The sequence below is a fragment of the Trachurus trachurus genome (genome assembly GCF_905171665.1).
Source record: "Trachurus trachurus genome assembly, chromosome: 8".
Lineage (NCBI taxonomy): Eukaryota > Metazoa > Chordata > Actinopteri > Carangiformes > Carangidae > Trachurus > Trachurus trachurus.
The window spans coordinates 27,783,321-27,798,099 of record NC_139905.1 but is presented as its reverse complement, the minus strand read 5'-3'; the positions used below and the strand labels follow the sequence as shown (position 1 = coordinate 27,798,099).

General features: G+C 40.8%; 1 protein-coding gene across 1 annotated transcript; it reads right to left on the bottom strand.

Annotated features, from left to right (window-relative positions):
• Positions 1 to 545: 545 nt before the first annotated feature.
• On the bottom strand, positions 546 to 14,768 carry rgs9a (regulator of G protein signaling 9a; the record flags this gene model as incomplete). The annotated part of the gene is made up of 17 exons (XM_083977227.1): positions 546 to 702; positions 1,344 to 1,426; positions 2,260 to 2,398; positions 2,686 to 2,773; positions 3,590 to 3,705; positions 4,988 to 5,101; positions 5,254 to 5,315; positions 5,522 to 5,551; positions 7,206 to 7,268; positions 7,379 to 7,460; positions 7,774 to 7,850; positions 8,149 to 8,207; positions 8,909 to 8,960; positions 9,212 to 9,318; positions 9,432 to 9,482; positions 11,298 to 11,385; positions 14,700 to 14,768. The coding sequence occupies 17 exons, from the start codon at positions 14,766 to 14,768 to the stop codon at positions 546 to 548; spliced, it is 1,437 nt and encodes a 478-aa protein (XP_083833353.1).
• Between the last annotated feature and the right edge of the window lie 11 nt (positions 14,769 to 14,779).

Below are 14,779 nucleotides of genomic sequence, written 5' to 3'. Positions count from 1 at the left end.
CACACACACACACACACACACACACACACACACAGTGGTCTGAAGTTTGCTTTAACTTGATCTCATTTATTAAAGTAACCGAATTTACACTCTGTATAAATATTCATATCGAAATGAGCTGTGTTTAAGTCCTAAAGTTCTGTGTTGTTTGGTAACTGGTTCATTTGCAGCAAGGGACAGTTCAGTAAAAATCTATCTTAGCAATATATACAGCCACAGCTCTATTTCCAACAGACAGACAGCAGCAACAAAAACTTCATTATCTCCAACTTAGTAATATAAATGGACAATAGAGCTAGTACTCTGTCAGCTAAAAACAGGAAGAAGCTGTTTTAATTGGGTCTAGTGAAATTCAGGCATTCAACACCAGTTAATATGATAATAATTACAAGTTTTCTGTTTTTTTACAAGCACCATATATTTAAGTATGGAAATAGATTTGATGAACATATAGATATCAACTGCCTCACTTTCTACATGAGAGGGTTTTCAGTTTGTGGACAGTGAGGAGCAGCTGTGTTGACGGACGCCACCGTCGTCTCTCTCTACTTCTTCCTGTCTATTTTGCTCATCATGGCCTTGACGTCGACAGGAGCAGAGGCAGCGGCAGCCTTCGCCTTCTCCACCTCCTCCTGCTCCCAGAGGATGATGGGATGGATGCCCAGGCTTCGGTTCTGAGCGTTTTGCTCCAGCTGGGCCGGACTGAGGTGACAAGGGAGACATGGGATGAGGGAGGACAAGATTCTCAATATACAACATAATGTAGTTCAAGATTTATTTGTCCAGGTTTTAATGATCGTAATAATCCAACAACTTATTTGGACTTTGAGACTTTGATCTGCAAAAATACTTTTGGCTATTATTCAGTGCTGTAGCTCAGGCAGTAGAGCAGTGTTTTTCAACCTTGGGGTCGGGACCCCACGTGGGGTCGCCTGAAAAGTCTAGTAATTGATAAAAAAAAAAAAAACCACTAATAAAAATATTTTTTAAACTAATAAGCCTATTATTCTTTTTAAAATTATGATTATAAAAACCACACACAATCTTAAACAAATGTATTCTATACTTTCACTTTGTCGAATATAAATCGAGTTAAAATAAAATCTATATAAAACTATCTGAGGTGGCGCATCTTGATTGACGGCTGCGATCACGTGACTGCATGTGATGGCGTGGTCGCCAGAAATTTGTGATGTCAAAATGCGGTCACGAGCCAAAAAAAGGTTGGGAACCACTGCAGTAGAGAATTGCACCTGACTGCTAAAAAAAAATCTCACAGGAGGAAACAACAGTCAGTTTGTACATGTAGAATATTGGACATGAATTGAATTTTAGCCACTGACCTGAAGTTATGAGGCTGGGGGCTCTGGGCACTCTTCTGGATATCTTTGTACACCGGCGACTTGAGGTAACGGAAGAAAGTGTCCTGTAGCAATGAGAGTAGACATGAACGCTCATGACCTCAGCTTCACTGAACCAAAATGCCTTAAAGGTACATTGTGTAGGAATTACTCCCATCTAGCATTGCGGTTGTATATCGCAAGCAACTCAATCGTATTTTTCATGCTGCATTCACGTGAAATTGGGCAGACAGCAGACGGACGACAGCCGCTGCACCTAACGGCATAAACAAGCCTCTATGTAAACAAGTGGTCCGTCAGCACAAGGCAAAACAATACACGTGACAATATGTTGTCATGGCGATGTGGTATTGTTTACCTGACCCACGTTTTACCGGCTTTCTCTCGACTTCTGTGACTAAAATGACATCTGGTTTGTTACCGACGGCCGTCTGCCCGAGAGCAGGTGAATGCAGCATCAGTGTAACGCTCCATTCCTCCTCACTTGCGTTACCGCGGTGACTTTTCACAGACGCCACCTCCACCTGAGCCGACAGCTCCGGTGTCTCCGCTGAGTTTCCGTGGTTTCCTACCGTCACGCTGCCACTGAACGTAAAAACATGGAGACACCACATGGCAGCCAGCACCGAGCTTACCCGCTCCATGTAGATATGAATGATATGAACGGCTCATTCAGAGCTGAAAGGAACACTTCAGTTTGTTGATGGGGGGGATTACTGATTAAGGAAAAACAGACTTTTGAACTAAATAATCGATTTTCGTGAATAGAAAAGTTACACAGTGTACCTTTAAGTTTCATTTTCACCTGAAAGTGTGCAAATATCACTTCTATCAGAAATTCCAGTAATAATGCACATGTGGGAGCTACTGATCTACTGATTGCAATGCTGTTACAAACCTTCTTCATCAGCAGGAAGACGTGTGTCTGAGCTGCCTCCAGCACGTAGCGGTGAGGATGGTCCAGGCCTTTCACCGTCAGACCCATCGTCCTGCCGTCAATGTTAATCCAGCGAGGGGCTCCAGGGGCCAGGAAGGTCCTGAGCACACACACACACATACACACTAGATTAATGTGGTAGTAATGACAATGAAAGTCAAGGAGTTGGAGAGCTTTGAAATGTAAGAACCACAGCTCCTGTGTTCAGTCACACTTGGTGTGAAAACCTGAACATAAACATCTGCTTTCATGTGAAGTTTTAATGAGGTGTAGCCTATGTATTCTGAGCAACAGAAACACAAAATGCTACATGAAGTGTGGTACGACATTCTTTGTGGAGATCAGACACATGGAAACAAAACAAAGTGCGACAGCTGCTTGGCTTACTTGAAGATGGTCTCAGCCTTTGCTGACATGGAAGATGCAGTGCCCCATTTCAGTTCCTCAGCTGCTTCCCAAAAAGCCAAGTTCTCCCCTGGGACACACACACACGCAATATTAGATGCTAATTGCTTTGCCTTCGTCTTGTGTTAGCTTTCTGCTACCATATCTTGTGTAAGGGTTGGTTTTGAACCAAGTCTTGAATCAGTTGTAAAATTCACTTTTCTTCTCTTGGTTACATAGGCTAGGCTTCCTTATCCATGAAAATGTTGGTTTTAATATTTTTTGGTGTGGATCCCTGAGCCTTTTTTGTCAGTATACCCCTTGTCTTCAATTTAACCTTCCTCTGTCTGCTACCATCTCTTGTGTTAGGGTCTGTTGTGACCCGAGTCTTAAATCAGCTGTAAAACACACTGAAAACAATTATTTATCATCTCATTTGTTTCTCATCTCTTGGTTACGTTGTTACGTTTGCACTCATGATTTAAGTTTTAACCCTCATTATTGTTCTTATCGTTATAACCAACCCTAACAACACGAATTTCATAATTTTAACCATGAAGAGCATTTTAGAATTTTGTGAAGAATTTTTTTTTTGCTTTATTTTGTTTAAATAGAGGTTCCTGACAAAGTCAAAAAGCCGTGATGCAATAAACAAATTTATGTGGTACTTTTATGCATTCAAAACCTAAAAACGGGTCAGTGGTGACCTGAACACAAGAGGAAGGTTCGATTGCCAACTGGCTAAACTTGGTTAAAGACAGTGAACATAATAAATAAAAATAAAATAATAAACAGAGATGCTTGTGTTTGTGCTGTACAGACATACGTTAACAGGAATCAGGGGTCAGGTCTGAGACACATGACCCAGACTCAAATATATATTTTACAGTTTGGTAGCCTAACTTACCGCTGAACTCCTTCTTTAGGAAGACCTTGAAGTCGTCTCGGCCTCGCAGGTCGCGCAGCAGCTCAAACAGGCTGAAGGACCACCGCTCCACTCGCATCTTAGTGGGGACATCGACTCTGAACACACACAGGGTTCACATTTATCACAATGATCCACGTTACACTCAATAAAGTTTTGAATTCAGCTAAATGATACATTCAATATGCTGAACCACCTGTTTGAGTGAGAATATTCAAATACCTTATGCTGGTATTTTGTATCATGACTTTGAGTTAACAACATTTCTGACATGTATTTTACCCCAAGAGACATTTTTTCATAACTTCCAAATCCCAGTCTTCCTCCTTTCCTTCTAGTTGAGCAAACATTTCAAACATCACTGTATCTCATGTATGTACTAATTTAGAGAGCCGTTAAGGCGGCTGGTCCATAAACCTCCTCAGTGATGTTAGTAAAGTAGGAAAGGTGAGTGAACTTCTTGAAATATTTGTGTCTGTTTTTTAAAGCATGCTATTGGAGTACATGATTTTAAAAATACTGAAGCATTAAAAATTAAAGACTGACTGACTGTGGAACCTGTGGGATAAAAAGTTAGATGTACAGAAACTGCTGTAGAATCCATTAAATCAGCAATCAATAAATTGTCATTTTCATTTTTTTCCCCCATTTGTTTCTTCTTTTTTTAAGTCCTTGCTGGTCCTAGTGAACACAGAAAACACTTAAATCAAATTAATCTTTATTTATAAACCTTTAAATACAATCTTTAAACTAATGTTCATAAATGGCTGACACTGAAGGAGTTGGCTGTGATGTGTTTTTTCTCTGGTAACCTATAGACCTTAACCCTCCTGGGTCAAGGAAGAAAGAAAGGAAGGACGAAGGGAAGGAAGGAAGGAACGAAGGACAAAGGGAAAGATGGGAGGAAAGAAGGAAGGGGAAAAGGAGGGAAAGATAGATGCAGGGAGGGAACAGATTTGTTTAAGGAAGGAAGAAGGGAAAGAAGGAAGGGAAAAGGAAGGAAAGGAAAGAAAGATGGAGGGATAGGGAACAGATTTGTTCAAGGAAGGAAGAAGGGAAAGAAGGAAGGGAAAAGGGAAGGGAAAGAAAGGGGGAATAGGGATAGGGAACAGATCAGGTCAATCGGATCAAAAGAGCTAGGAAGAAGAAGTAAGGACGAAGGGAAGGAAGGAAGGGAGGAAGAAAGGAAAGAAGGAAGGGAAAAAAGGATTGTGGAAAGAAGGAAGGGAGAAAGGAAAGGATGAAGAAAGGATGGAGGATGGAGGAAGGGAACAGATTGGGTCAATTTGAACCCAGAAGGACAACAGGAGGGTTAAGTATGCTTAGAAGTCAGGTAAAAGTACAAAGTTACTGTTGATAGAGAGCGATACCTTAACTCACCTTCTCATGTTGAGAGTCCAGAATTCGTTGTTGTCTGTTAGCCAGGGGTTGCTGGGTAGACATGGAGCCAGGAACGGATCATGGGTTTTGTAGTTTGTGACGTACTTGACCAGGCTGCAGAGACCAGAGTTTATGGAGACTCAGAATCAGTCTTCCATCACCAGACTAAACAGTCATTTCTCTTAATAAGAGAAATCATCAATGATTATCATCAATCTATGTACGAAACTGTTGAGTCCTCTACGTTAGGAACCAGAGGAACTTACGCTCCAAGGGACACACTAGATTTGACCTTTGACCTCATGATGGCTTGTTGATAGAAGATGTTCTGGAAGAAAAGACCATAATATGTCATTGTAAACCTATATTTGTCATTTCAAACTATCCACTTCCACATCCTGCTCACTGACGTTTGACATCAGTTCCCCTAGTTTCTACAGTGAGCTGGGAGGAAGTCTTACTACTGCTTTAATCACATAGATCAGTGTGTTTATGTGTGTGTTTATTTTTTTATTTTTTTATTTTCTGTCTTACCTTACGTCTGTATTCGTCAAAGGTGATTTTCTGTCAGAAAAAGAAAAAAAGGGAGTATGACAGAGAATAGGGATCATTCAGAGGCTTTAGTTATCTGCAGGGAACTGCTGCAGACACAAACACACAACTTGATAGATCCTCAAGGGCAAAGGTCACTTGAGTTTGGCAAGTTTTTTGTGATTAAAATGAACTTTGCTTGATAAGGCTGAGGTTTCCTAAGGCCTTAAATTAGGGTCAAAGAGATTCTGATCACAAATAATTCTAAAGATAAGTCTTTTCAATAGGGTGAAAATCTGTGAACACATGAGATCAGTAGTGTGGTCACATGACACTGTGTTCACTATTTGTTGCTGTGAGAGCTCAACACACTGCAACTTGAAACTGTGTTTCCTGGGACTCGTAAAGGTGATGGACCTATCTGTATTGTGCTGAAAGCATTTTTAAACAATGCATTTGCTTAAAGGAATAGTTCATCAAAAAATGAAATTCAGTCATTAGCGACTCACCCTCGTGCTGATGAATACTCCGGAGTAGTTTTTTATTCCTCACAGAGACCTGGGAGGCCGGTTCGTAGTCCAACGAAAACTTTATATGAGAGTAATAGGGCCTGACACAAAAACGTCCATAAAACTACACAAAAACCATTTAATATTCCTCCATACTGCTCGTCCACTGCAATCCAAGAGTCCTGAAGGGATATAGTCCAGAGTTTACTCAAAACGACATCATTTAGGACAGTCCTGTATTGAATTTTCCTGGTGCGCGCTCTCGCGTTCAGGTGAGGCACGCGGACGTGAGCGGACTTGCCTCAATGACGTTGGTTCGAGTAAACTCTGGACTATATCCCTTCAGGACACTTGGATTGCAGTGGATGAGCAGTGTGGAGGAATATTAAATGGTTTTTGTGTAGTTTTATGGACTTGTTTGTGTCAGGCACGATGCACGCGTGCGTCGCGTGGATGTGAGAGCGCGCCCCAGGCAAATTCAATACAGGACTGTTTAGGCTGGAAAAATGTCCTAAACGACGTTGTTTCAGGTAAACTCTGGACTATATCCCTTCAAGACACTTGGATTGCAGTGGACGAGCAGTGTGGAGGAATATTAAATGGTTATTGTGTAGTTTTATGGGCGTTTTTGTGTCGGGCCCTATTAATCTCATACAAAGTTTTCGTTGGACTACAAACCGGTCTCCCGGGTCTCCAGATGCACTTTGAGGAATAAAAAACTACTCCGGAGTATTCATCAGCATGAGGGCATTTTTTGGTGAACTATTCCTTTAAGCATGTTCAGTGTGTTGAGCTCTCAGAGCCACTGTTGGTACGTCACACCTAGATCTGACTGGGCAATAACAACTGAATGGCAGCTGGTTTTGTTGCTTGTAATGTGCAGGTGTATGGAGGAGTCTGTTTCATTTCATCACTGTGTCTTCATCAGTGTAAGGAAATCTGTGTGAAAGGAGACAAAGACAGGACAAGGGACAAAGCACTGGATGAAACATTTGATACAGGACATCCTCAGATTCTACTTTCTAATCTTATACATAAAAACTAACTTGACAGGAGGTGTGTTCTTGAATTTAGCAGAAGAAAATACGATATCCAGTAAGATTTTTAAAAGAGCAGCTGTCCCAAATGTCTCCTTGTGTGTGTGTGTGTGTGTGCATGAGTGTGTACTGACCTGTTACCTCCTCTGCAGTGGGATCAAAAAGACGGTCTGGACAACGGTCCACAGCACTGTGAGTGCGGCGCTGGACACACACAGGACAGGATGAATGTACAGTCAATAACATTATCACACATTATAATAACATCTCTGTATATTTGGACAGTCTATAAAAAGACTGACGCACACACTGACCGGGGGTCTGTTCAGTATCCAGTAAGCCCTCTCCTGGCAGTCAAACACCACACGATCCGGCTTCTTCCTCTCCTTACCAGCCCTGACACACACATAAATATGTATATGTATTGTGCAAAAAGAATGTAAAGTGGGGGTGTTTGTATGTTGTATGGAGTTTCTATGGTGTGTAACTTCTCCAAAATGATTATGTTCACATACTGTTTATTGTATTTACCTATGTAGCCTACTGTATAAAAAACAATATACACAAGACAATGAAAGATTTAAATGGTCAAATGATCAAACATCTTTTTCTTAGTTCCTGCCGGGAGCTTTTGTCCCATTAGTCTCTTTCCACACATGTCTTATCTGCTATCACCCTGGACTGTCCCAGACCGATCTGAGGTACCTACTTGTACTGTTCAGTGGCCTGCATCACAATGAAGTCCCACTTATGGTTCAGCCAATCATGCAGGTGGTTGTAATCCACCTGTTAAAGACACAAAGGACAGTGACGGTGAAAGGGACAGTGATGGTGACAAGGACAGAAACGGTGATGGTGACAGTAAAAGACAGTGATGGAGACAGGGACAGAGACGGTGATGGGGACAGGGACAGAGATGGTGATGGTGACAGGGACAGAAACTGTGATGGTGACAGGGACAGGGACAGTGATGGAGACAGAAACTGTGATGGAGACAGGGACAGTGATGGTGACAGGGACAGTGATGAGGACAGGGACAGAAACAGTGATGGAGACAGGGACAGACATGGACACAGGCTGGTACCTGTTCATAGGCCTCTAACATGCCCTTCTTGCGGATGTTCCTCTTTGCCAAGTAAATAGCTGCAATCACAATAAAACAATTAGTTTCTGCCTCTCAGTTCTGTCTGTAGATAACGACAAGTCTTCCGTAAAATGTAGTGCATTGACTGTAGCAAGGGTTTATCTCTGGCCCTGTACGTAATATGTGACCAATGTTATTCTGTGACCTGCCCTGAGTGGGTTTCGAACCCCGCTCTCCCTCACCGCGTGCGACGATGCTAACCGTTTCGCCAAGAGGCCAATGACCACTTGGGAAGTGGGTCAGCACGTATTTTATGGGTGAGTGAGTTTAACTTCAGTACCGCTAACCGCCACACGCTGTCACTTCTCCTTAGTGGTACCTCCTGACTGTGACAATACCTGTGGACCTCTGTTACATATATATGTCTAGAAATCATTTACTGTCTGCACCAAGGGTCTGAGAGAAACACAATTTCGATTATCTTTATGTCCCGTACATATTGTGGAATTGACAATAAAACTTTGAAATCAGCAATAACATTTATATACAGCCAATATGTTACTGTTGGTGATCGTTCAGTGTCATCTAATGAAGTCATATAGCCTAATCATACAACAGTCAGTGGCACCTGGAGTTACTTTAATAATCTTAACAGACCAGGGCATGGAACGATAACATATTGTGCACCCCTACTTGTGATTCAGCAGGGATGGATTTGCACTGTGAAGAGTCACTCTTGATGTTTCTGTATCATACTCACCATAGTCTGTGTCATCGACAACCCAGTTCTCTTTAGGCCAAAAGTAGGGGGTCTGAAAACATGGACATTTAAAAACAGTATCACTGACATAAACCACAAATAAAATTCTGAACAAAAAACCTGAATAACACGGGGTTGTAACCAAACCTGTCTAGAATAAATACAAAAATACTATAGTAAATGTGTTTGTAAGGGTATATTTAGGTCAGACATAAATGCCATAACATAATTTTGAATGTCAAATCCCTCAGTGGTCCTCAATCCTAATTCAACATTATATACATCATTAACACATTTGTTCACCTGGAAGCGGTACAGGCTGCTGTCATTGCACATGACCAGTTTCCTGTGGTTCTGCAGGGGGTAGATGTATCCATAGGCTACCAGCATGGTGCCAAAGACATGAGCCTCTGGAACAACACACACAGGAGGAAGCAGAGGAGAAGGACATGAAGAAAATGAAGCAGTGAAGATACCAACATGTACTGTACGGTCTCTAATTTTCATACGATACAGGTCCTACCTTCTACTTCAGTCTTCATCTTGCTGGCGATCCACGCAATTATGTCCTGACCTGTGTAGAAGCAAAGAAGAGCTTAAAACACTGCACAGTTTTGTTTCTTTAACATCTCTTTATTTTATAGATGTGCCCTGTGCTCCATGCTGATGTAGGCCTGCCTGCAATGACAACATGCACACATTGAGCAGGAAATAACCAGCATCATTGTATTAGTTTATCATATTAGCTTAACAACAAACAGATGCAATTTTTTTGAGGTGACAAGAATGTTATAAGTTGTTGGTCATGAACCATGGCCATATTTTAGTCTAGACTAAAATGTTTCTTGACTGTACAACATCTATGTCACGCCTGGTCTGCCTGTCCTGAGTGAGGGATCCCTCCTCTGTTGCTCACCCAGAGTTTTTCCTCAGTGGATGTGAGGGTCTAAGGGCAGAGGATGTTGTTATGATGCTGTGTGAAGACCTTTGATACAAACTGTTTGTAAAAAAATGGGTTATACTAATAAACAGTTAGTGAAATGTCAAAGCATGATGCTATTTTGTGGTCATTATTAAAATAATACAGAAGCATAGTTTCAGGATGACATCCAGTTGTAGATCAGATGGCATGAGCTACACACAGTATATTATGAATATTAATATTATTATTTTCAATCTGTTGTTTAATGTGATGATTGACACAACAATTGATACAACAGTACAACTAAAGGATGACTAAAGGGAGAACCTGCATAGCAGGTGCTACATTACTCAGGCCATGTTGGCTGGAGACATGGTGGGTTTAGCCCAAGTATCAGCCTTTCCCTTGCTCGTCTAAACCAGATTAAAAAGCCACTTTGGCTCCCCAAGTCCAGATCTCATCCAATTGTGGGTTTCCTAATTTAGCTTGCATTAGCAGCTTTAACAGTCAAGCCCTGTCACAGTCTATTTTAAATATGCATTGGATCTAGCTAGTGCAGTGTTTTTCAACCTTGGGGTCGGGACCCCATGTGGGGTCGCCTGGAATTCAAATGGGGTCGCCTGAAATATCTAGTGACTGATAAAAAAATAATTACTGATAAAAAATTTTTTTTAACTAATTATTATTCTTTTGAAAATTATGATTAAAAACACCACATACAATCTTAACCAACTGTATTCTATACTTTCACTTTCTCGAAAATAAATTTCAATTCAAGTAAAATGCAGTATATAAAATATCTGAGCTGGCGCATCTTGATTGATGGCCACGATCACAGGGCCGCCAGAAATTTGTGATGTCAAAATGGGGTCACAAGCCAAAAAAAGTTGGGAACCACTGAGCTAGTGAGTTTGCTATGAAGAGAATTAAAAAAAAAGATGTTATGTTTTCTTAAGGGGACATAAAAGTTCAGAAATCACAAACCTGAACAGGTCATTCAAAATACAATCCAACCAGTGCCATGGACAAAATACCTGAATACATTTTCTATTTATTTCTATATTGATCAATCTCATTCAATCTTCCAGAGACAAAGACACATACTACAACTCAACTTGAAATGATTAATATGCAAATTTAACTGACAAAAACAAAACAGTTATATATTTAACATTTTGGTCAAAATAGTAATGAAGTGTCGTATATAACACATTGCACACCCAGTTGTCACAGCTGCAGCCCTTGTGTGTGTGAGGGTGTGCACCTGTGTGTGTCTGTGTTTCTGTGTCTTATATATTCATGGGGCCTTGCTGTAAATTGACAGCCCCACCACATCTATCTATCTATTATCTATATATCTATATATTTAGAGTTAGGTGTTGTGATGATAACATTTTTGTTTATGTTTCCCAAAAATATAGGGTGTGTGTGTGTGTGTGTGTGTGTGTGTGTGTGTGTAGGTCTCACCAGCGATAACATGTGGGATTGTAGTGACATTGAGTTTCTGCTCTGAGCCTTTCACTCCACTCTGCATCTCCACCACAATGGCCTCCAGCTATGAACCAAACAAGAAAATATTCACACACACTGGGTCTCATTCATGAAACGTGAGCAGCACGGATTTGCGTGTAAACCCTGAGCAGCGCAAATTTACGTGGATTTCCGCATTCATCAATCTTTTAGTAGTGCTGATTTTTTCGTAGCTACTCACAAAATCTACACCTGCTCCGGACTGTGTGTAGCGCTTGTGTAAATGTAGGAATGCAAATAAATACTGCTTGTCACTGTTGAAAATTACAATTTTAATCCGTATTACTCTCTCTCATGTTCAAAATACGCCGATGCCTTTGAAACACGTAATTTAAACATGACAAACAATTAGAAATATTTGGAGAGAGAGACGTTTTAGGGATCGGACACGCACAAACACGTCAAGGCTCCATCTTATGATGATGATAATATGATATAAAACCGGAAAAACGTATTTGTGTTGCTACAGTATACGCTCGTGGGCGCACACTTCACCCTGCGCAGCAGCGCAGTCGGCACCGGTTTGGATGGAGCTGTGACAGACGGCTGGTGCTTCTGTAACAATATAACCTGCCTATATAACTTCATGTGTTGATACAACCATGCTCCTCTACAGCTGAGGCTGTGAAGAGCCTCCTCCTCCCGTCGCTGCGGTAGCTCTGTAGTTGAGTTTTTTTTTTTTTTTTTTTTTTTTAAGTTTCATATCGAACTATTCTGGCTTTACTTCTTAAACGGTTCTTTAATCAACCAAGGATAGGCCTACTTAATTCACTAAATCTGTTACTTCCCTCCAGCCTTTGACCTGTCCCAGTCACACCACTACTAACAGAAAATAATTAAATATTTTTTCTGGACTCCACTTCACCCAAAATGACTTCGATCCGTGATCTCTCTTTTTTTCTCTCTCTCCCTCTTTCCTCGTTTGCGTCATGGCCGCAGGTGAGCGGGATGCACCTACCTCCTAATATGGTGGTCAGGATCTCCTTATATGGCTATTCATGTATGGAGATCTATGCTAATTGCTGATCACCGGGGGCGTGTTGTTAGTTTACGATGGGTTGGCATTCATGAAGTTACACACGTGTTTACGATCAAATCTGAGTTTCCCGCACCGTTCATGAATCCGGAGTAGAGTTTTAGTAGAGTGAGCTTTTATGTGCAAATCTACACACAGATTTACTCACGTTTCATGAATGAGACCCAGTGATCACAGCTGTCACACATATCCTGTACAGATAGCCACAGCATGATAACTGAGAGGGTGGTTTTGTTGGTGTTTTTATTACTCTGTTATTGTGATGTTGTCTTTAAAAGGCCCCTGGGGGTGCAGCTGCTGGGGTCAGACTTAAAGGAAATGTTTAAGTATCATTTGAAATGGGAGTAGTACCACTCTTATTTATCAGCAGCTAAAAGGTGTTCACAGGTTAGAACAGTTTATGAAGGAACCTTGTTTGTATTTGTAAACTTTCAACTTCCAAGTCCATGTTGTTTGTGATTCAAATAATGGCACAGGTTTGGTATAGTGTGAACAAAAATAGCTAATAGGCCTAATTATTAAAAAAAAAAAAAAAAAAACTTTTGCAAATTCAGTACAGGGCACAAGAGAGAAAGGGATAGTTCAACATTTTGGCAAATTGACCCACTGCCATAATCGCTATGGTCATAGCAGTTGGTTCGTTACCTTTATTTGTCAGTGTAAGCTAACCGCCGAGCGCAGCCACGACCTGCTCAGAGCTACGCTACAGAGGCTAATGGGATTTCTTGGTTTCCCTCATCAAACTCATCAAATACACAAACCAACAACTCCAAAACGCTCTGGTGGACAAGTTGTGACCTGCACATTCACCACGCTATGAGATAATAACGAAACGTTACGAGACAGAGTTGTTTTAGAGGTAAATACCTGCAAAACCACTGATGCACGTTGCCATCGGGGGCAGTTTTTTCAGCAAGAAGTCTCTGTATTTACCTCGAAAACGACTCCGTCTCGTAACGTTCTGTTATTATCTCATAGCGTGGTGAATGTGCAGGTCACAACTTGTCCACGAGAGCGTTTTGGAGTTTTTGAATTGTGTATTTGATGAGGGAAACTGAGAAATCCCATTAGCCTCCGTAGCGTAGCTCTGAGCAGCTCACGGCTCTGGTCCGCCGTTCTAAAAATAGCTTGCACCGACAAATAAAGGTAACAAACCTACTGCTATGACTATAGTAAAGACAAGCACTATGGAAGACCAAATAATTCACGGATCATCTCATTTAGCAGCATCTCATTTAATAAGAATGTGGTGCAGCCTGGTGGTGTTTAGTAGTGTTCAGTAAACAGGTGCCAGCAAATGTTTTGGCATTGATCTCAGCCCTGTGGATGCCACAGATACATTTGAACTGTAAGCTAGCGATCAGCGAAGAAAAGGGGCATACCACATTATTTAAGCACTGATCTCCTGTGCTGTTTGTTAGTATTGCTTTATTGAATCTCAAAAAATAAAGCCGCTAATGAAATCAGTGGTTTTGTGACTTTTACATCAATAATTCATTGATTTTATTAGGTTTTTTATTTTATTTACACTTGTGTCTTGGTTTTAGATTCTGTCAAAACTTCTGATATCATGTCTGTGCCTTTTTCTGACTGAGATAAAATCATCACCATCATTATAGTATTATTATACACCACTTTAAACCACTTTACCCTGATCATCCAACTCACTGTAATGTTACAGTATCCTCCCTATACTCCATCTCTATCACATAGGCTACATCATTGACATACAGAAGCATTTATATCAGCACCATGACATTGTAGTGTGTAATGTGATATGTTCAGTATGGAAGACAAAATTAGTTCAGTTCAAAGTGACTTTTTTTCTTTTTCACAGTTTTTATTTGTTCATTGTACATCTTTTTTCCTGTTTCCCCCCTGCTCCGGTGAGCACTGTCATCAAATAGACTCATGTTTTTCAGTTTCTGTTTCTGTCTCTTGTGCCCTCTGACTTCATGTGTAGCCTATATTGCAACAGTAGTGCAGCAAAGCTGATTGGCTTTAAGGAATTAGTGATGATCTTTAACAATCCTCTGGTCTTCTGTTAACAAACAACCCATGTGTTAGGTGAATGCAAATACACATCTACTTGATGAGACCCTATAAAAGCAAACAAAAAAAACACCTATTCATGACATGGAGTATGAGATAGGCTACTTCAATGTTAAATACCTACAAGTTATTTTCATAGCTTTGTCTGTGTTCTCCAGGAAGGTAAAGTCTAATTTATGTCTAGAATAATGGAAATAATTGTTATAAGTTATAATTAGCAATTTATACTAATTTCTATGCTACCCACCCACCTTTTTGAGGCATTGCATTCGGGGCCGGAATTGTGACACCCGGTCAGGTCGGGCTGTTCTTATTGTCATATTTGCTGACA